Raw genomic sequence first — 20,317 nt, 5'->3', positions numbered from 1 at the left:
CACGTAATACAAGAGCAACAGCACTTTTCAGTAACAATTCAGATCAACAATAAACAGTATCCGGATGCACTGGATTCAACTGTATATAATCTGACCATGAATCGTCGACCTTATCTAACACACAGGTTTTAAAACGGAGCCTCTTCTCTTGCACTCGCCAGCCAGTACTCTCAAACAGTGTACCTTTAAGCGTGCTACATTTCATACGTTTAAACCGTAAAACAAGCCCGACAGCCACCGTCCTCCAGTGGTAGCTTATTCCCACGCCTGTGCATTCAGCTGTATTATTATCTACAACCCTGTGCTCCCGTTCGCGCAGTGCACACTTCCGCACACCGGCGCCGCTCCCCCAATGGGATTGTGCCCATCTGCGCAGAATTGCGGGAATCTGCGCTGCAAGACCCGCACTTGATCTCCTCTCCTCCATCGTGATTGTGTTCCGCGCACTACCCTGACGGCGGCGTCGTCTCGCGCGGCGTGACGCTGCCGGGCCCTGTCTCGCGAGGCGGCGCGCGGGCGGATGTTGTTGTTTTGCTCGGGCTGCGCGAGGCTGTGCGGGCTGGACGCCGGAGAGCTGCGAGGGGCTCCGTCGCTACTGTGGTGCTTTGGGTGGTCTTTGCCATTGGGGGTGTCCTGCCAGTCTCTGCGCTTCTCCCGGGGAGCGCAGCGCCGAGGGGGAGGAGGAGATGATGGCGGACTTTGACGAGATCTACGAGGAGGAAGAGGACGAGGAGAGGGCCGTGGAGGAGCAGCTGCTCAAGTACTCTCCGGACCCGGTGGTAGTGCACGGATCCGGCCACGTCACTGTGTAAGGAGCCGGGGCAGGGTGGTCTGGGTGGAGAGAGGGGGCTGCGCATAGCACAAACGGTATTGTGTGGGATATGGGGGTGTTTTTGCTTGACTACAAACGGGCTTTTCCTCGCGTAAGAGCGCAGACGTGCTTACCCGGAGTGGTCCGGGTGGATGGGGCATATCCGTGGAAGAGATGAGGCCTGCTTGTAAACAGTGCGCCGGCCTGTGTTTGTACTTCCCACTGTGGGGTCAAGTGCTGGGCCCTGAGAGTAAATGTGACCCCCCGGTTATGCCAGAGGGAGCCCAGGGAGTTGTGTCACATGTGTTACCCCGAGAAAGCATCGGTATTCTGCCCGACCATCCTCAACAAGTTTGTTCCCATCCGGCGCCCCGGTGCTGTCTGGCTGCGTCTCCCAGTGATCCAGTGCGCTTATTGGGGATGGGGGTGCTGATGGTGCATTGGGAACCGGTTAGACTAAGATTTGTTTTGAAATCATTGTCTGGTGTCATACACTTTCCTGTTGCAATCCCTCCATTCACACCCCAACCATGTTGTTTTGATCTGTTATTGTAATAACACTTGATTTCTGAAACTGAAACTCCTTACATAAGATATAAGGACACACTTATCAGTTAAATACACTCTAAGCATTCCTTTAATTGTTGTAGGCAATTCTAAAATACAGTACAGCATGGCAGGATTCATCTTCATTTATGTTTTGTTCTATGCAACTTTAACATTATTAGTTGTAATAGTTGTATTACAAAATGTGACCAGTAAAACACTTTTGCAACCTGTTTGGTGCAGCATTTCATAGCAGTGCCAATAACCTCAGGTGTGTATAAAACTCCACCACCTCTGTTTTGCATACCTCCTACCAGTTTTGGATAAGAGGGTATTTTCACAAAGATGAGAAAAAAAAAATACTCAACAGCCACACACAAGTTAGTTTTTCTTTTTTTGGTGGCAGAGATGTATGATGCTGAATTTGTTTTAGTTTTATCTGGCGGCAAAACGGGCAGAATAGTTTTTCTTTCTGTTGGGAGAGCAGTTGGCAGTGGCAGTACACATTTGATGTATTATAGTGAGAATCACCGATGGACGAATGATTGATGCCCAAGGCTAGTTTCTTCTATGCCTTACAGAGGCTTGCAGTGCTACTTGGGAAGCTGACCAGTCAAAGCCTCAGATTTCATCTTGGTCTGTGTAAGAGTAATTCACGTTCACATGTACATGCACGATATGGACTGAGCCACAAGGAATGCACCATGGAAATCTCACTGATGCAAATAGTGAAAATCCCACTGGGTTCTGAAGTTTAACTTTAGTTTTCATTTTTTGTGGTGTTCATTTTCATCTGTCTGTAACTTTCCATCTTTTGTCCTGATTAATCCAAGACTGATCTTCAATTTTGAGAATTCATTTTTGTATGAGCTGCACATTGAAGCAGGAGGTTGATCGTAAAGCATTAAATAGCAGGTTCTGATTTAAGTCTAATATATTTAATTTGAGTTAATATATCTATACATAGCTCTAACATCCTTAAGGTGAGTTATCATCTTTCCTTTGTGTTATTAATATTGGAAAGGAAAAAAAAACTTAACTGCGAACACCCTTGGTTCAACTTGTGCAATGAAGCAGTAGTAAAGAGGGAAGAGGTAATGAGATGTAGCGTACACTTTGTGTTGGGTAGTGTCTTCTAAGCAAATGGTGAATAGATAGATTGTCAAGATTCAGTAAAGAGGGAGTCTGCTTTCTAATCAGAAAATAAGGATTTGGAGAGTGACCTATTTATGAGCATGGTTTATATCTTGTAACATACATTTATCATTGTGTATAGTGTAGGCAAATCTACAGACCTGTAAATGCATAGCTTTCTGGTCCTAATATTCTCTCAAAGCCTTTTTATGATGTTTACAATGGACTCTTTCCACAGCTCATGCAGAAATGTTTCAATTTGTACTAGACATAACATTTTCCATGAAAGAATGTAGCAATAATGGTGAGAACAAATTGAAGTCAGTTTGTAGGCTACATGTGTAGTGCACCATCAAAATGTTTCCTGTGTTTTTATGACATTGGAAATGTGTTGTATTTTGTAGCAGTTGTCCTGCAGAATATTGCCATATATTTTTTTCTAAAAACATGTTTACAAGACTTTTTGATATTGGAATGAATTGTCAGAAAGATCTGTTAACCAAAAACTATACGTATTCTTGTGTCGATGTGCTAATTGTTCAGTATTTCAATTTTCTTTTGTTTTCAAAATTATATTCTAAAATTCTTATTTCTTAACAAAATGAGACAACACTTCTGATATTAATATCATTATTAAGAATAATTGGGGAAGGTTTGATAAAAATAGAATTAATTGTAATTTATTAAAAAAACTCCTGTTTGCTCTTTAAGAGCTATAATTATCACCAGTAAGAACTACAACTAAACTAAAAGAAATGTAGGCTACAGACAATTAAACCAACTATTCTGCACACACACAGAATTTACATAATTATTGAATTGCTATTTTATTTCAGAGCCATTTGGAGTCTTTTGCCAACATAAGCTATGCTGCATCTGAAGTGCTCAGTTTATTGTCAATATGTTTTCTCTTTTTCTCTTTTTTTCTGTGCATATACATTTCTTTAAGCATCTTATCCTACATGAAAGGAACTTGCATTTCACTGTTTATTTAAACATCTATATATTCACAATCTTGTAGTGTTAGAGATGCTGGAAATGTCAATAATGTGTGACAGATTAGTATATTGGGACTCAATTCACTGAACTATTTTCTCCTAGAACATATAACAAAATGTATACTTTGTAATTCACACAATAAAAATGCTAATTGCATTATGTTTGCATTTCCAGTGTCCAATCTAAGTGTCTGCCACCTAATATATTTTCTATCACGTCAATTGAAACACATCACTGGACTATTGCCATTCTGTTTTTTCCAACTGAAAACCCAGTTGTCTGGTTTCCAGTTGTCTGGTGTACACAAGGGATGTTGACGCCATTGTAGTCAGCACATTGTCTGTGCACTAAAATCAGCTTTCTAAGACTTTAATACTGATTTGTGTTCTATGCATGTTTTACATCATAAGTTTGTTATAAAATCAACTACAGATTGAAAAGCACTTTCTTACACAGTTCATACGTCTTGCAATGTGTTAAGGGTTTATAGTTGTCCAAAATGGGAGAAACATACCAACTTTTTCCAGTGCTCCAGAAAGTGTTGAAAATCCCCCTCAAATCCTAATATAAACAACTAGGCAGTGCTGTGTGCAAATACAATGCCAAGCTTGACTGGATACCAGATCACATGTATAGGTAGACATATAGGTCTTTGGCCATCAATCACAAAATCAGGCATGTGCTTTCATAGTGTTTATTAATTTACTTGTTTTATTTAGTAGGATCATTGATTAACTGCAATAAGGGTTATTGATTCTATTCAAAGCTTATTACTATCACAGAGAGAGAGGAACAAAAGCATTAATATGATGTTACATTGTGTTATTTTGCAATAATTATTACTTTAATACGAGAAAACTGCATCACAAAACAAAAATAAGACCATTTCTTACTAGTGTGTGCATTTATTTATAGAAAGTTGATATACTTTATGCCTTATTTATAAGACCCACATTTAGTTTTAAAAGGTCTTAAAATCATGGTTTTTTTTAAAGGCTTGCTACATTTGCAAGAACATGCACGCATTCTGGTGAAATGATGCTCGGGAAAGTTCAGTAATTGCAACGAGAAGAAGTTGTGATAATTTGTTTTTTCCACAAGAGTTTTCAGATTAAATATTGATTTGCCAAAACACAGTTGAAAATGAAAACAAGAGAAAATCATTATACTGATGTTCAAGATTGCCAGTTTTTGCAGCACTCTCAAACTGAGCTAACAGAGTTGATCAGATATGAGTGCTGGGTATTAATTGTGAGTGCATCGCCGCAGCACATCTTCTCAGATCCATTAGTTTAGCGCAGTGGAAAGGCTACTGTGGCCTCGTTTCCTTCCTCTGCATGTGTAAAGTCACACATTTCTTTACTCGACTCAGGATGACATTCTGAGTCATTATAATTTCTGTTAATGCATTACTTAGAAAGACACTGTCAGTAGATTAAACTGTTTGGCATCATTTGGAGGGCGTTTGGGAGTGAGCTGCAAAATGAAGCATACAGCCATGAGTCCAAGCAACACAACTGAACACACACAATTTGTCATAAAGCCTCCAGAGAGCTGTGTGTTAACTTGCAGTGTACCATTTATTGTATTCCCATGTTTGCATTCCATGTATCTAGATTTTAGTTCCCCCGAGGTGGAAAATTGCATAATTTCCAATTTACTTTGAGGTAATTCCATTCTCTGAATTAACCAAGGCCAATGTAAAAAAAAAAAAATGAACAAAACAATACACATTTTTCCTCTTATTACATGGAAGTCGCAAAGGGTTTTCACAAGGCTGAGCTCATTGCCCTCCCCTCCCCTAAGTGTCCAGTTTGAAATTATTTATAAAAGTGTGTTGGTTTTTTGAGTAAACATGGCTGTTATTTTGAGTGTTACACAGTGCTATGAACTTGCCACAGTGAAGACCGTGCCTGGCTATGTCTGAAGCAGTGTGGGCTTGCTGCTCTGTGAAGTTTTAACAGTGTGTTTGGGGAACTCTTCCAGCTGTCTGGAGGGCCGGGTTTCCACTGGTTATCTGTGCTGTGATAGAGTGGATGTTTGATCTAATGGCTTAGAGACTACAGCGGCATACAAATAAGTATCTGTTTTTATATGAATTGTTTTATATTAAGATTAAATATTACTCACGAGCAGATCAGTGGTTGTAATTCTAGAGCACCTGCTTTATTATAGGTGCATCATTTTGTTTGCTTTGCTATACCAGTCACAATACACACTGAATCAGCTGACATTCATCACAATTTTATATGAAGACGACCAGTTTAAGGCAAACCCGGCATAGTAAACAATTGCTACAATTTGTAATTGATATTTGTAATGAAGAGATTAACAGATAAAGCCTTGCCATCTTTCATTAATCTTGTATTTTAATTAAAATGTCATGTCTTTACTATGTACTGCAATTAAAAACTGGACAGCAGGTACAGCAATGCTTATTGAAGTTGCTGTATGTCAGATTATATAATTTTATAATTCACCAATTAGTTTGAAACTATAGTCTTCATTTGTGTTTTTTAATGAATAGTGGAAAAAGATTCCTAAAGGGAAAATGTAAGTTTGAACATTACTGGTGCCTTTTAACCTCTAAAAGGTGTAATTGTTTTTGTTTTGTTTTGTTTGTTTTACTAATATTTAATTTTATATATATATATATATACACACACACACAGACCAATAGCATTACACAAGGTCATCTGAAATCAAGGAATGTTGGAAGATGTCACTACTTTTTAACAGTTTAAATATGAAATGCAAAAATTGTTAATTATATGTACATACAGTTATTTACTTGTGTGTAATTCTTGAGAGAAATGCAACAGAAGTACAGAAGGATTTATGCTTGTTATCGGATCAAATTCATCATTAGATTTAATGGTGTATGAACTCATAAAGTGTTATAAGCCATGCAGAGCTGATTACACAACAGTAGTTTGATTGTTTTTGCATCACATGAACACAAACTGACCTCCGTGGTGTTTTATTCTAAGGATGTGTCAGTTTGACACTTATTCGGTTTCACTGAGCAAATTAATATTTAGACAGCTTTTCCATTGTTCTGAATATTGTCGGAAACTCTTTATTTGTACTTCAGCGATTAATCCATCCATACTGTGGCAAAGAATCATCCATACATGTAATGAAGAAGCTAATTTGTGGCTTCCTTTTGAACATAATCACTTTTATTTAGATTTACTGTTGTGTCCTCTCTGAAATGTATGACTGTAATATATTTAATGCTAAAGGATTGTTATATGAAGAGAGGACTTGTAATGATGCAATGTTATTAATCTAAAGACTGTGTCTGGAAATTGTGACTTGAGTTGAACAGAGAAGACAATGGGGTTTCATTCAAGAAATCAAAATACTTTCAAGATATTGAAGTAGTCCACCAAAGGGACTTTTTCAATCTCAAGAATAAAACAGTGGCCTAGAGTCCCATATGGAAGTGAAAGGTAGTTGCATTTAGGACTGAAACAGGAGGCACATTACACAAAGAGTGATGGGGGTTTGGATCAAACTAAGCAGCAATGTTGTTGAACCTGACTTTGCTGGGATCCCTCAGGAAACAGATGGAGGTGATTATGGGTTTTATTGACTACAAGCAACCCAATGAGTAAGATGAGGTCCCCTCTAGTGGGACCTCTAGCAAATGGTCCCCTCTAGTTTGAAACATTTATTTACATCTTAACAATCTACCCCACTTCAGGTTCAAGTTATTGTCATTTGTGTATTAACCAGTTTTCAATACAAATGTATTTAATCTTAGATAACTATACATTTCTGTTTGAGAACATTTGATTTATGTGAGATTGACAAAAGCCTTATCATAATACTCTATAACTGTACTGAATTGTAGACCATAGCCTTCAAAACATCACCTGAAGCTGATATTCTCATTTAATTGTTCACTTAAGCCTTGCTGCAGATTATTTTTTTTCTGTAGTGAATACTTCAAATCTATAGTTTATGCATACATATTCTGGTTACTATGGCATTGTTTGTCCTCAGAATTATTTTTTCTCAGATATGAAAGATGTTATTCCTTAAGAATTTCTGTCAGTTTGGTCTTTTCGTGGGAAAGAAACCGGCTTTGACAAGCCAAGGAATAACTTTTGCTTCTTTGGAACATGATTTCTACTTCTCTAATTAACTTTTTCTGTATTATTCTTTCTTACAATCCTACTGTGTAAGAAACTTGAGGAAAGTGAAACAAGCAAATTATTTTCAAGTTTAATTTGCTTTTGCTTTTGCTTTTCATACCATCTAAAAGCCTACTAGTTTTTAAAAACAATTGTTAGCACAGGCCTTACGGTTGTTTTTTGGATCATCTTCCTAGGCCCAGTTTATTAGCTTGATGATGATGATAATGCTGATGACAATGAAGACTTAATATATATATTGTTTGGCTAATACCTTTGTACAAGGTCATTCCTATTCAACAAAATTGGTTTGAAAATTGGTGTCTTAGCAGAACTTGTCCATACTTAAAACAGAGTTCCCACGGTCATGGAAAAACCTGGAAAGTCAGGGAATTTTGTTTTTCATATTTCCCAAAACAAAAATCAAAACAACAATAAAAAAAAACATCAGGATCCCTGGTAACATATTGATGTTGTAATATCTCCCCCTAGTTTAATTTCTTGGAGATTTTTTTTTTTTTTCTACAAAATAATATTGCAGGAATGCTTACCATATTTGTTTCTAACTATAAAATCATTTTCGTAACTCTGAGATGATGAGGGTCGAAATCCACTTTTCTGTGTTCATTTGACATGGAATGACCCACTTACTGAACTTTTGAAGTAGTTTGGTAGGGTGGAGAGATTTAGTATTGGCATCAGTTCAGAAACATGCACCTTACATAGAACTATTTACGTAGACCTTTAGTAATGGCAGCAGTTAATCTGCGTACAAATATGATGATTATGAACACTGACTGTTATTATGCACATTATTCATGTTATTTTTTAGCATTGACTGAATATGTCAAACAGGAAAACATCTTGCGATATAGAAAATGTTTAGTTTGAACTTTACTTTTTTCCTGGATAATAATTTTCCTGTTTCAATATGGTTTTTTTTTTGTCTCATGCCTTAGAATTGAACACTGATAATTAAGACTTCTAGTTTTTACCCTGTTTTTTGTCTTTTTTTTTTAAAGTAAAATAAGTTTGATGTTCTTGAAGAATGCAAAGTGCAAACCTGTTATATACTTACAGACCTTAATTTTCATTTATTCTAAATCTATTAAGCAGACAAAGTTGTATGCATAAGAGTTTAATGTACTGAACAATAAACAGCATTTAATTTTCTCTGCAGGTTTGGACTTAGCAACAAGTTTGAGTCTGAGTTTCCCTCATCGTTAACGGGAAAGGTACGTTTCATACATTGCTTATATCACAGTATGGTGCATTTTTGTGTTTCAGCTACAAAAGAAACACTGGGAATTGAGAGTGGTGGTGGTTCATTATTTAACTTCATTAAAAAATATTGAACAAGGATTGTAGCGTCTGTAAGCTCAAAATAATTAAAATAAAAGGATGAACTCTAGTAATCAATGAGTAAAAAACATACAATGCATTGTAATCTTTGGTAACATCGTGGAAATGCTTATTAAACTATCTTGTTTTAATTTTGATATGATGATATGTCTGTACTTATGGTCTGTGGGGTCAGCACTGGGCTCTTATTATAGTTATATGTCAAGGCAAGTAACATTTGTAAATTAATACCTTGAGATTTCTAAAATCTGCCTATGTGCTGCAATGTTTTCTTGAGATGTGCAAGTCCTTGTCATTTTTAGATATTATTAAATGTACAGACAGAAAATTTATGTATTTACTGTAATGAATGTTAAAACGAGCATTAATATGTTGTAAATCAAGCAGATTGTAAAGCTGATCTAAAGCCCTTCCTTGCAGAGTTTACCCCCGCTTCCTATTGTACTGGCACATTACACCTGCTAAGCTCCAGGCCATCTTGGCTGAAATGTTTCTCCACTTTGTTGTGATTCTGTGATCACCCTGCGTTGTCCCTCTTAGAACAGCTGCGACTGGAAACTAGCCCATGTGGCTGACATGTCACGGTGTACATGTTTCAAGATGCTGTAGAAGTGTTAAGATAAACTATTCTAGAATAAAGCATTGAAGCCCATTTGATGCTTTACAAGTCATGTTTAGACCATAAAAAAGCATTAAATAACCCTAAACCAAAATTCATTCTTTTTAATGCTTAGCAGCACAGCAGTAGCAGTCTCCTTCCAAAACGTATTCATCACGTGCCCGATTTTTGTTTTTTTATTCCACTGTTATGCTACGCAAAAATGTTTTCCTTACATGAAAAAGACGGCTCAAATTTGGCCAGTTGGTCTGTTCATGGGGGAAAACAACATGCTTTGAAAAATCTGTCCATGTTTTGCAACATGATTTGTTCTTTATGAACTTAAATCCAGACACCAAAAAGGTTTGTGTGTAATTTAAGACCTGGCTGTGCTTTTGTGTCTTTCCTCAGGTGGCTCCTGAGGAGTTCAAGGCCAGCATTAACAGGGTTAATGGCTGCCTGAAAAAGAACCTCCCTCTCAATGTGCGCTGGCTGCTCTGCGGCTGTCTCTGCTGCTGCTGCACTCTGGGCTGCAGTATGTGGCCTGTCATTTGTCTCAGTAAGAGAGTAAGTACAGCTTTTCCATACTTCACTAGAATGCCAAGACGTCTCGCTGGTTCCACTGTCTTCATCATTATATTATACAGTAGCACCCTTTCAAGTGAAGGATTAGCTTGTTTAACTTATGAGTTAATTAGGTCTTTAAACCACAACTTTGACCTTTTCTCAAAGTCTTAAAAGGTGGGAAAAACTTGCGGAATTTATCCAATTACAGCAGAAACTACTCTCAAGCTTTCTTCTAATAATTGCCAAACTTATTTGTGGAGTGAGAACGTATCAAAAATGATAATAATTATATAAACTATGTATGACATGGTTCTTGAAATTACTTTAAGAAATCAAAAAGACTATTTGAAAATCAAGACATTTGATGTTTTAAGGATGCTACCCTGAACAGTGGATTGCATTGATTGAACACTTTTGTTCTCTGTACCTGGGGCTTCTGTGCCTGTAAATGTGCAGTATTTATCTCCATTCTCCGCCACCATAGAAAGAACAGAGATGTCACAGAGATGTCTGTCTCAAGAGCTCTTGGCAGGTTGCCAGGCTAGCTGTAACAAATGAACCACATGCTGATTAATATTCTGCACCCTGCTTTATCACTTACTATTCACAGGTGTTTTTCCAATGTAAAAAAGTTTACATTGTGTATTTTGTAATTTAGCATTATTGGCTGTATGAATTTGTGCAATATCTTTGCTTTGCCAGAGTCCTCTTAGATGTCTATTTTCTAACTTTTTTCTGTCTTAAACATGAAAAGGAAAAATCTTTATTTATGTGCTTTCTGCTGTGTGTGTTTTTGGAGCGAACTGATGGCAAAATATGATCGGAGTATTTTATGGGGTTTTATGTCACTGAAGTAATTTTCAGCAGTGCAATACAATGAAAACATTTATAAGAATAAGTATTTCCAGTTTATTAAAGCAATATATACTGTTTTGTAGATGTACTTAATAGACAAAGAGCAGCAATCTCAAATGCTGTTATCTTTCTTTTTTCAGAAATACAACATTTCACTTTGTCTAAAGTGGAAAGCAAGAACATTTGTCAATGCTTTGTTGTTTCCCTGTTTTAAATTTGTATGCAGATCATTGATGTAGGCTGAAAACTTTCCGGACAAAAGTGCCTCTTTTCTGGTTTTGTGTTTCCTCACCTGCCTTGCACTGTAAATCAATGAGATGTCAAGTGCAGTGATTAAGTAAGCTGCACGTGCAAGTGCTTTTTTTCACCTGTCAAGAAAGAAAGAACCTATGCTTCAGAGAACTGCGTGATGCTACTTAATTCACATTGTCCTGTGCAATGCTGTGCAGCTTGCACAAATTCCTGTTTTTTGTTTTGTTTTGTTTTTGTTTTGTTTTTTCTTCTTCGAGTCGGTTTTGGACCAGGTTTGAGTCTTCGGGATGCTGGAATTAATATATATATATAGCATGATGTCTTATGCTCTCTGCCTCTGCATTTTAAATTGGCTTCCTTTTATCTTCTGGCTTTTTTCTTCAAATCTGCATGGTCAGTACAAAAGAGCTCAGACATTCTTCATGTTTCTACTAGTCTCTGCTAATGAACACATTTTTCTGACCATGTTTTTTTTTTTTTTTTTTTTTTTGACGGTTAATAATCTCAGTCAAAATGTATCAATTGTAAAGTGAATTAATATCTTCCACTAGTTTTTGGGTTTGATTGCATTATTCTTTTGTTTTTGTTTAAAATCTAAATTTTAAACCTGCACAAATGAACTTACTGCCTCTGTTCCCCCGGCCAATTCATTCAAGCTGCAGCGCCAGGAAACCGCAAGGTAAACCTAGGTTTTGTGTCAGCTCTGCCATTGGTCTGTCAGCGGGTGGGCAGGCAGATGCCTGTTCAGAGTACAAATCTTAATGCCGTTTCCCTCCATTGATAGAGTAGCCTTTCAAAGTCAATGAGCTCTGTCAATGTGGGCTTGTCAGGGCTACAACTTCATAGACCTGAGAGGCGGTTGGAGAGGTCAGGCTTTTTTAGGTTTGCTGTGATGCAAATGAACTTAGCTGCTTAAACAACTATTGGAATTTTTATGTCTGCTCCTTGTCCTTTTTTCCCCTTTTTTCTTTTTTTTTTCCTTCTCCCCCCCTTTCCTTCACAAAGTCATTGACGAGACGTTCAGCGCTTTTTAAATTGGGAGCTGCATTGTGCAATAAAAAAAGGAGCTAGTACAGATTTACGCTGGGCTGAAAGCAGTTAGATCATGTTCTTTTCATGGTCCGATTAGAATCAAATCGATTTCCCCCCGTCTTAGGCGTTCAGAATGGCAAACCTAACAAAGGTTTGGGGGCTAGACAAGGGCCAGAACGACTGAACTTGAATGTTAATTATGCCGGGCAAACTTTCGCCCCTTTGGCTTTCAGAGATCAACTACAAACTAATACATATGTGTATAACATCTTTTGAAGGGTAGACGGGACTAGATGAGACTAGGAAACAAACTGAAGTGCGGATGGAGGACAGTTAAATTTGTAAATGCAGGATAAAAAAATTATATATAAAAAATGACTTCTCATTTTCCTTGCACCTGGAAAATCAATTTTCGAATCATTATTTTTGAGTCAGTATTATATAATGATTATTAAGTGTATAATTATAAAAGTATAAGTAGCATGGAATCCTTGAAAATTTGTTTCAAATGTTTTTAAGTTGCCCTCCCTTTTGGTATAAATTGTCCTTGTTCGTATGAGGTGACAATGGTGTGTGCTGTGTTGTGCTGTCCCAGGACAGGAGCAGCTGCTGCAGTTCTGGTAATGCAGTTGAACTTCGTGTCAGCTTCCACTATACCCTCTGCACCTGCAGCTGTGTGTGCCTTATCTTGACACCTGGCTTTACCATTTATCTTCTTTTTATCATTATTGTTGATCTAATGGGGAAAACCATTGCCTTTGTCTGCTGTGCGGTTGGGAATCGATAATTGAAGTTTGGTGAAGAACGGGGTTTAGCAGTTCCGGGGGGCAGGGGGGAAGATGCGTGCTGCTCTGAGGCTAAGCCTTGGAAGTGATCTTTTAATGCTGGTAGTTTACTGTGTGAAGAGTTACTTTTGTGTTTTTTCTGCTTGTTGGGTATATGCATTGTTTGGTGAAAAAAGTGGAATTTTGGACTAAATATACTACTCTTTAATGCTGAAGTGAATGTGTAAGTAAAATACATGAACATGCTGGTTTGTGTCATTTTCAAACATTTAACACATTTGTTTTTCTTTTACATACTTCTGATGTTTGTCTTAATGCAGATTTTATGATAACTATGATCAAGTTTAATTTAATAACGTATTACTTTTAAAAAGTATTAATGCAAATGTATTCATGGAATTACATTTGAAGCTATTGTGAAAATCACTTTTCAAAATGTTTATGGAAATCACAATACACAGCAAAGTATTCCACCATAATTAATACCCTTGGGTTTGTGATGTGCCTAGCTTCCTAAACAAATCAATATGCCTTGTCTCTAGTCTTAATAAAAGCCCACTCATTATGATATTAAAATCATGTCTGTCTCCGAACCCTGTGCCAAAGCAATTAGAGTGATATTTAAGTAGAATTTCTCCGAGGTGGGAGGGGTATGCAGTAGGCTAGTGAGAATTTTTCATTTGTTCCCACCAATGGCTGGATTAAAAAGGCCATTTCTATTCTAGTTACTGTTTAACACTGAAGGTGCTTTGACAGCACAAGAGACCACCCTGTATTCAGTCCCTGTCCCATACCTCTTCCCTCTATTCACACAGGCAGCTGCAGTGCAGAGTTTTTCAGGAATCAGTCAAGAGTAAAATTCTTTCTCATTTGTCTTCCAGACACGAAGATCGATCGAGAAGTTATTAGAATGGGAAAACAATAGGTTATACCACAAGGTGAGTGCCGCAGGGAGCAGCTTTTTGCAAGGGGTTCAAACCATTGGGGTCTGAATTGCACAGTATGGAAACAGATGCTTTTGTTGAGCTAAAAATATGAAAGGTGGACAAATGGGTTAGTCTGGGTGCTGCAGTAAAATGAAAGTCATTTTTCTTCCTTTTCTCTCCGTCCTTTCCAGCTGTGCTTGCACTGGAGGCTGAGCAAAAGGAAATGCGAAACGAATAACATGATGGAATATGTAAGTTAAAGCGCTGTTTTGTGAGTTTCTCTATTAAATGATCATTTATTTTGCCTCTGATCTTATTGTCTGCATGATTATTTATCAGCCAAGATGTCAAAATGCTTAATTGCTTGAGTGGAAGGATTATCTACGGTCTGCAGATGCGCGTTTTTACGTGCAGGGCTGATTTATAAAGTTATGAATGGTTTGAAAACAAGGTTTGAACTGTGTGCGCTGAAAAATAATAAATAAATTGAAAGGATGAAACCGCCTGAAGATTCTTTGTCAGGGTGTGAAATTAGAGCTTTTGAATAAGGAGCACAAGCTTGAGCTGGACAAGTACTTAGCCTGCAACTTTGCAGAGTCTTTTCACTTTTTTGAAAATGACTTGTTGTGTATATAATATGTTTGCAGATTAACCTGAGTTGTTTTACCCTATAACAATTTTTATATGATGTTTTGTTTTTTTAAATGTATTTATTCCTAGTGAAGGTGAATGATAATGTTCTGAATTAAAGTTGAGTTCCCCTTAAACATGCTTTTAAAATCTTTGCATGTTAAGCAGTAGTTCATTAAGAGCCAAGTTCATTTAAAGGCACTTTACACGACGCTAGCACGTGCAAAACTCATAAACCATTCCAAAAGAGATTTTAATCAACGTAAAGTGAAAAAGGTCAATTGTACAAAACATTCAACGGTTTGACTCAAGATTCACAAAACACTCTATTCTCTATTATCTCTTATTCATGGGCTTTCAGGCAATTATTGATGAAAGTCTATTTTAAAACTCAAAACATAAAAGACCCTTTAAAATGGCTTTTAGTGCAGAAAAAAAAAAAACCATTCACCACATTGGTTACTATAGATTTTTGTATCAGCATCTACATTGAGCATGTTGATTTATGATGCTCAGAGACACGTGATAGGATTGTATAATGAATAAAACTGGGAGGAGCTAGCTGAATCATTTATGGTGTCACCTTTGAATGAAGAGTGTTTTTCTTCTTATTAACATCCATAAGCAAACAAGAAAGCAATAAAATAATGAAAGAGCTGAAAGGGTGTATTATGTGGCAAACAGTATGCCTGAGGTCAGACAAACAGTTTGGGCACAGAAAGCAATGCATGCGTGTCCTTTGTCAATCTGACTTTGTACTCATCCTCAGATGGTGCTGCCTGTGTCTTTGGAGTACTTTATTCTTATTATTATCTCAATGCATTTGGTTAAGGGTAAAAAAGTAAAATCAGTCCATGTATGTTTAACTGCTGAAGAACTACATTTTGCTATATAAAATAATAAATATACGGAGTTTCTCAATTATTTTAATGTTGGCTTAGTGAAGAAAGGCAAGTCACTTGGTTGTAAAAGGCTTACAATGTGAAAACAAACAAAAATGTAAACTGAATTAAAACCTATTTTTTGGTTATACTTATGCTTTTCCACTAGAATAATAGAATAGAGGGATAAAAACAGTATTGAGCCAAAAAGTTGCATGTGCTTGCAAAAACAGTGACAAAAAGAAATACAAGAACATCCAACTTTTAATAGGACAGTTTTTTTCTTTCTTTCATTATGTATTAAAAGGTCACTCCAACTTAAAAAAACATGTCAATTCCATCTACGTTTACTTTTTTTTTTTATTCTCTTGCTTACACATTGATTTGTTTATATTATGGGAGCATAATGGCTAGTTAAATATTTTCTAGCGCCTTCCTTCAAAGTGGGGGCAAGGCCAGTGACCTGTTTGCCATATGTTTGTTCAGCCTCCGATGATCCCGAGTGGGTGTTGAGAACTGAAGGCTGCGCTGCGGCCCATGCTGTGGCCTGTGGGCTCTTAATGACCTCCCAATTAAAGGATGAACGTACTGCATGGGCTGATTATGTTAGCTGCTTTTCCTAGGTCAGGGGTCTTTTAGAAAGGTTTGTGGCGTGGCTGGTGGCAAGCGTTCCTATCTTCATGCTAATTATCAAAAAAGAAAAAAGTTGGGTGAGGAGGATGCTGACGCCACAAAAAATGATTTGGTATGGCATGGATTTTAACAGCCCTTCTCTCTTTTTGTGTTGCAGGTCATCCTAATAGAGTTTTTACCGAAGACTCCGATTTTCCGACCAGATTAGCACTCGGTGTGTTGCAGAGACTTGTTTCCGTGCGTTTTCCTTCCAATGGTGCCTTGCTGGGTACTGTCCTGGTGGTAAATTAGAAATGGTCTGACAGAACCTCGTGGTTTCCCCCCTCCCTCTCCCCAACCTTTCCTTCTCTTCTTCTTCTTACTTTCATTGCAAACTTTCATTCCGAAACATGGATCCTGTTTAATGCTCAGAGTTTACCCTGTTAATATTTCTTGCTTCGTATTTGTGCTCACTGAAACTGAAGACCGTCAATGAAAAGGAAAACCTCTCCCATGTGTGCTCACCCAAAAACCCCAACAAGACAGGTGGAGATGCATTTATCTACTTGATATGTGGAAAAAATAAATACATGGGAAGGATTGTATTATAATTTTCCATCCCTATAAAATGTCCTGTTATTGTTAAATAACCCAAATATATGATAATTTTTTTGGTTTCTTGCTAGCTGTACTTGACATCTATCACTTTTATTAGTTTATATTGAAAAATTGTCAGCTGGTTCTGCAAATGATCTACCTTATTGTACTTAGAAATGTATTGATTTTTATATAGAAGCAAAACCAGCAAATGGTTTTGCGTGCGTCTGACCATTACTGAGGCTCAGGACCATACAAATGCACTAGTGTTGCAGTATAGAATGGATTTTGTTTCCCACCTAGTAGTTGCCATGTTTCATGGCCTTTTTGATTGTTTGCCTTGTTTACTTTTTGTGTTGAAGGGGGGTGAAAAATATCTTGCAGTACGTTTATTTTTATTGCAGAACTTGTGTGTGTTCAGTAGCTGACATGCTCTGGTTCTATAGTCTTTAACTATGACATGGATTGTACTATGATGAACCACAGCTTAGGACAGGTCAAGTCGGGTGATGCTGGGCAGTACTGTCTACAGCTCTGACCAGTAGCAGTGCTCAGTTCATCAGGCCTTTGAAATGTAATGCACAGTTGCCTTCAGGCAAAAACAAAATGGCATTTTTTTATGTTGTTGTTTGTTTGGTTTATTTTGTTTGTGACAGAATATTTTTCCACCCCTTCAGTTAAAATGAATGTTTGTTCTTTTGGTTCTGGTTTTGTATATGTTGGTTTATGCAGTTTTAAACTTGGGTCAGGCCAATCTTTTATTTTCTGTTAAACACTGTATCAGTTGTACTTAAATGCTTTTTGTATGTATTACACACACAGGAATCTGTTTGTTGCACATTCTATATTGTGCAAGGAGGTCTTTCCCCCCCATTGTAATAGCGTTAAGTTAAATTGTTATTGAAAACATCTACACTAGGGAAATGGCAAAACTAAATTATTCCTGACAGTCATATACTGTATGTGCTTTATTGAACTGGCTCATTGTAATGTGCCATTAAAATGTTTTGTGCTTCTCTAATGTCCCTGAATTTATTTGCATTTGGTCCACAAGCCAGCCCTGAGTGACCTGTGAGGTTGTTAAGAAATTGTCAAAGAATTGAAATCGATGTGAACATGAGCTTTTGCAGGGTTTTGCAGTTTCTTTATTTTACAGTGCGTTGCTAGGGCATTCTTAGTGTCGTCTCACAGTGGCTATGCTTTATTCGGTTGCACACACTTATTTGTATCCTCACTTGGTCAGATGTTCTTTGGCAGCCATCTTGACAGATTTTAATAGATAACATATATCCCTTTAATAGACCATTACAGTTTTGTCTTGATATACTTTTAAAACTATGAACATAGCAATATGTGCATTTAATAGTCCTTAGAATCAATTACTGAAGTAATAGTCCTTAGAATCAATTACTGAAGTAATGCTCAAGTGTTGTTTACCAAAGTTATATTTACTTTTAAAAGACCTTAACGGAATATCTATTATATTACATATGCTACATACTATTATTAAAATCATTATATTATCAAGCATAGTTTAATTTCCCTTAGTATCTATTAAAACTGGTTGTCACCCTAAATGTCATCCGTTTATCTAAAGCATGTCTAAAGGATGGGTTTTGAACTATTAAAACACTTCAGGTTGTTTTTCTAAACACATTATACAGATGATATTGGAAATAAATAATGGTTAATTCTTAAATGCATTGCTGTACTGTAAGTGTGTGTGTGTGTGTGTGTAAAACTATTGAGCCATGCTGCCCTGGTCAGTGTTTAGAGGAGAGGTGTTAATGCTTGTGTGCTATGTAGAGAGCATAAGTAATTTTTTTATGGCTGTTCTTGCCAGGATTGGCACTCACAGTGTTTCAGAATGGAAAGGTTATTATTTGCAAGATTACTCAGATTTCATGGTTCTTTATGCCCAGTTTGGGGGATATTAATGTAAGCTAAAGATCCCTAGTACATCCAAGAGTGGACCATAAGGCATCACCAACTTGGTGAGGGAGGCATAAATGACCCCACAGGTGTGTCTGTATTTCCACTCCGTCAGGAATTGGATACACAAGGATTGAGTGGCGAGGAAGCCAGTCACAAGCCAGTGATCATGTGACCCCACTAGAGCCATCCTGATTTCATTGGGAGCAGGATCTAGATTGGTAAGGAGTGGACTGATACGTTCTGCTGCACGCTTTGGGGTTGAGATGAGCAGTGTGTGTGATGGTGTTTAACAAGGGCACCATTGCCCCAATGTGTATTGTAAGATTGTAGTGCAGCCTGTGTTGGAATTTAATGCTGAGGACCTGTGCAACTCCAAACATGGAAACACGCTCCTTCGTAGAACAGTGTGCAGTGCTTCAGGAGGTTATGCATTGATAGCGTTTAATCGACTGCTCAGGGTCCTGAATGTCTCTGGGATGAAATGGCTCAAGTCAAAAGGACATCACGGAGACTCATCACGGAGAGCTGACCCGAGGGAGGAATGGCACAGTATTCGATTAAAATCAATGAATGGTTTACCTTTTCAGAGTGTAACATCTGTTATTACCATTTTATATACTTTGAGAACAGCCGTCTTTAATTTGTCTCTTGTCCCGATACTTTTTGTAATATAGCTTTTTTTTTAATTATTATTTGTTTTGTTTTTTCTAGTTTATCAAGGGACCTGACCCAAGTATTAAATGCATTGCTGTATTGTTTAAAGGTATTTATGACATTGTATGTACAGTATTGCCAGTAATAAAAGCATTTGGAAAGAATACATTTAAATAACTGTCTACAAAACTTTTGATTTAAATAAAAAAGCACAGGTTTCTTGAATAACCCTTTGTATTTTTTATGTTGTATTATTTTTGTGTATTTTTTAGTTGTTGAATGTCTAAGCTATTGATTTAAGCATTTAATTTTTAAATAGAAAATGTATTAAGGGAGAAGTGGATGAGTGAGCTTATAATGACTAACTAGTTGTAATATTTTGTTTTGTTTCTAGTTTATTTATTGTAGCATTACAGAGCCTTGATTCTCATCAATGGGATTTTATTAAAAAAAAAAAAAAAAAAAAAGTTGCATTTAGTTTTTAAATGATGAGCAAGGCTTAAATAAAAGGAAACTGAAACAAAATACGAAGAAAGGATTAGAAGCACTTTTGTGGCGTATTATGTTGTGCAGGAGAAACATTTTCTCCTTTGACCTCTTTGGGAATCTGTTTAAACCCATTTGCCACTTCATTTTCTTAATACGGGATTACATGCTCATCAAAAAGAAACATTGTTTGGAGATGGTTAAAAGGAGGCATGCATATTATTTTGTTCTAATGAAAGCTGAGCCTTGATAGACCTTGGTTTTCAAAACGGCTGAGGGACAGCCACCATTCAGGCGTCTCACTCAGGCACAAGTTAAAAAGGGTTTGAGGTATAATGTGGCTTGGAAGAAAAGCACACGATCGTTTTAATGTAGCCAATTGTCCACATGTGAAAAAAGTAACAGTTCCTTGTGAGTTAATTTTAAATTTTGTCGCTGTCTGTCTGCCGGCCATTGTGTTCAATTCTTCCAGACAAATGCCTTTTCCATGCAGGCCTCTGTTCACCTAAATGG

General features: G+C 37.1%; 1 protein-coding gene across 1 annotated transcript; it reads left to right on the top strand.

The window, feature by feature from the left end:
* The first annotated feature begins 475 nt into the window (after positions 1–475).
* LOC136766446 (cysteine-rich hydrophobic domain-containing protein 2) lies at positions 476–17,745 on the top strand. Its single transcript, XM_066719885.1, has 6 exons — positions 476–808; positions 8,813–8,867; positions 10,004–10,159; positions 13,965–14,021; positions 14,201–14,260; positions 16,311–17,745. The coding sequence occupies exons 1-6, from the start codon at positions 687–689 to the stop codon at positions 16,359–16,361; spliced, it is 501 nt and encodes a 166-aa protein (XP_066575982.1). The 5' UTR covers positions 476–686; the 3' UTR covers positions 16,362–17,745.
* The last annotated feature ends 2,572 nt before the right edge of the window (positions 17,746–20,317 follow it).

Source organism: Amia ocellicauda, chromosome 13 (genome assembly GCF_036373705.1).
Source record: "Amia ocellicauda isolate fAmiCal2 chromosome 13, fAmiCal2.hap1, whole genome shotgun sequence".
Taxonomy (NCBI): Eukaryota; Metazoa; Chordata; class Actinopteri; order Amiiformes; family Amiidae; genus Amia; species Amia ocellicauda.
This window is presented reverse-complemented; position numbering and strand designations above follow the sequence as displayed.

Bases quoted from the DNA above. Each gene is read 5' to 3' on its own strand.
- LOC136766446 (XM_066719885.1), top strand. From the start codon at position 687: ATGATGGCGGACTTTGACGAGATCTACGAGGAGGAAGAGGACGAGGAG. The intron at 10,160-13,964 runs GTAAGTACAGCT...TTTGTCTTCCAG, and splicing joins TCATTTGTCTCAGTAAGAGA to ACACGAAGATCGATCGAGAA. The intron at 14,261-16,310 runs GTAAGTTAAAGC...TTTGTGTTGCAG, and splicing joins CGAATAACATGATGGAATAT to GTCATCCTAATAGAGTTTTT.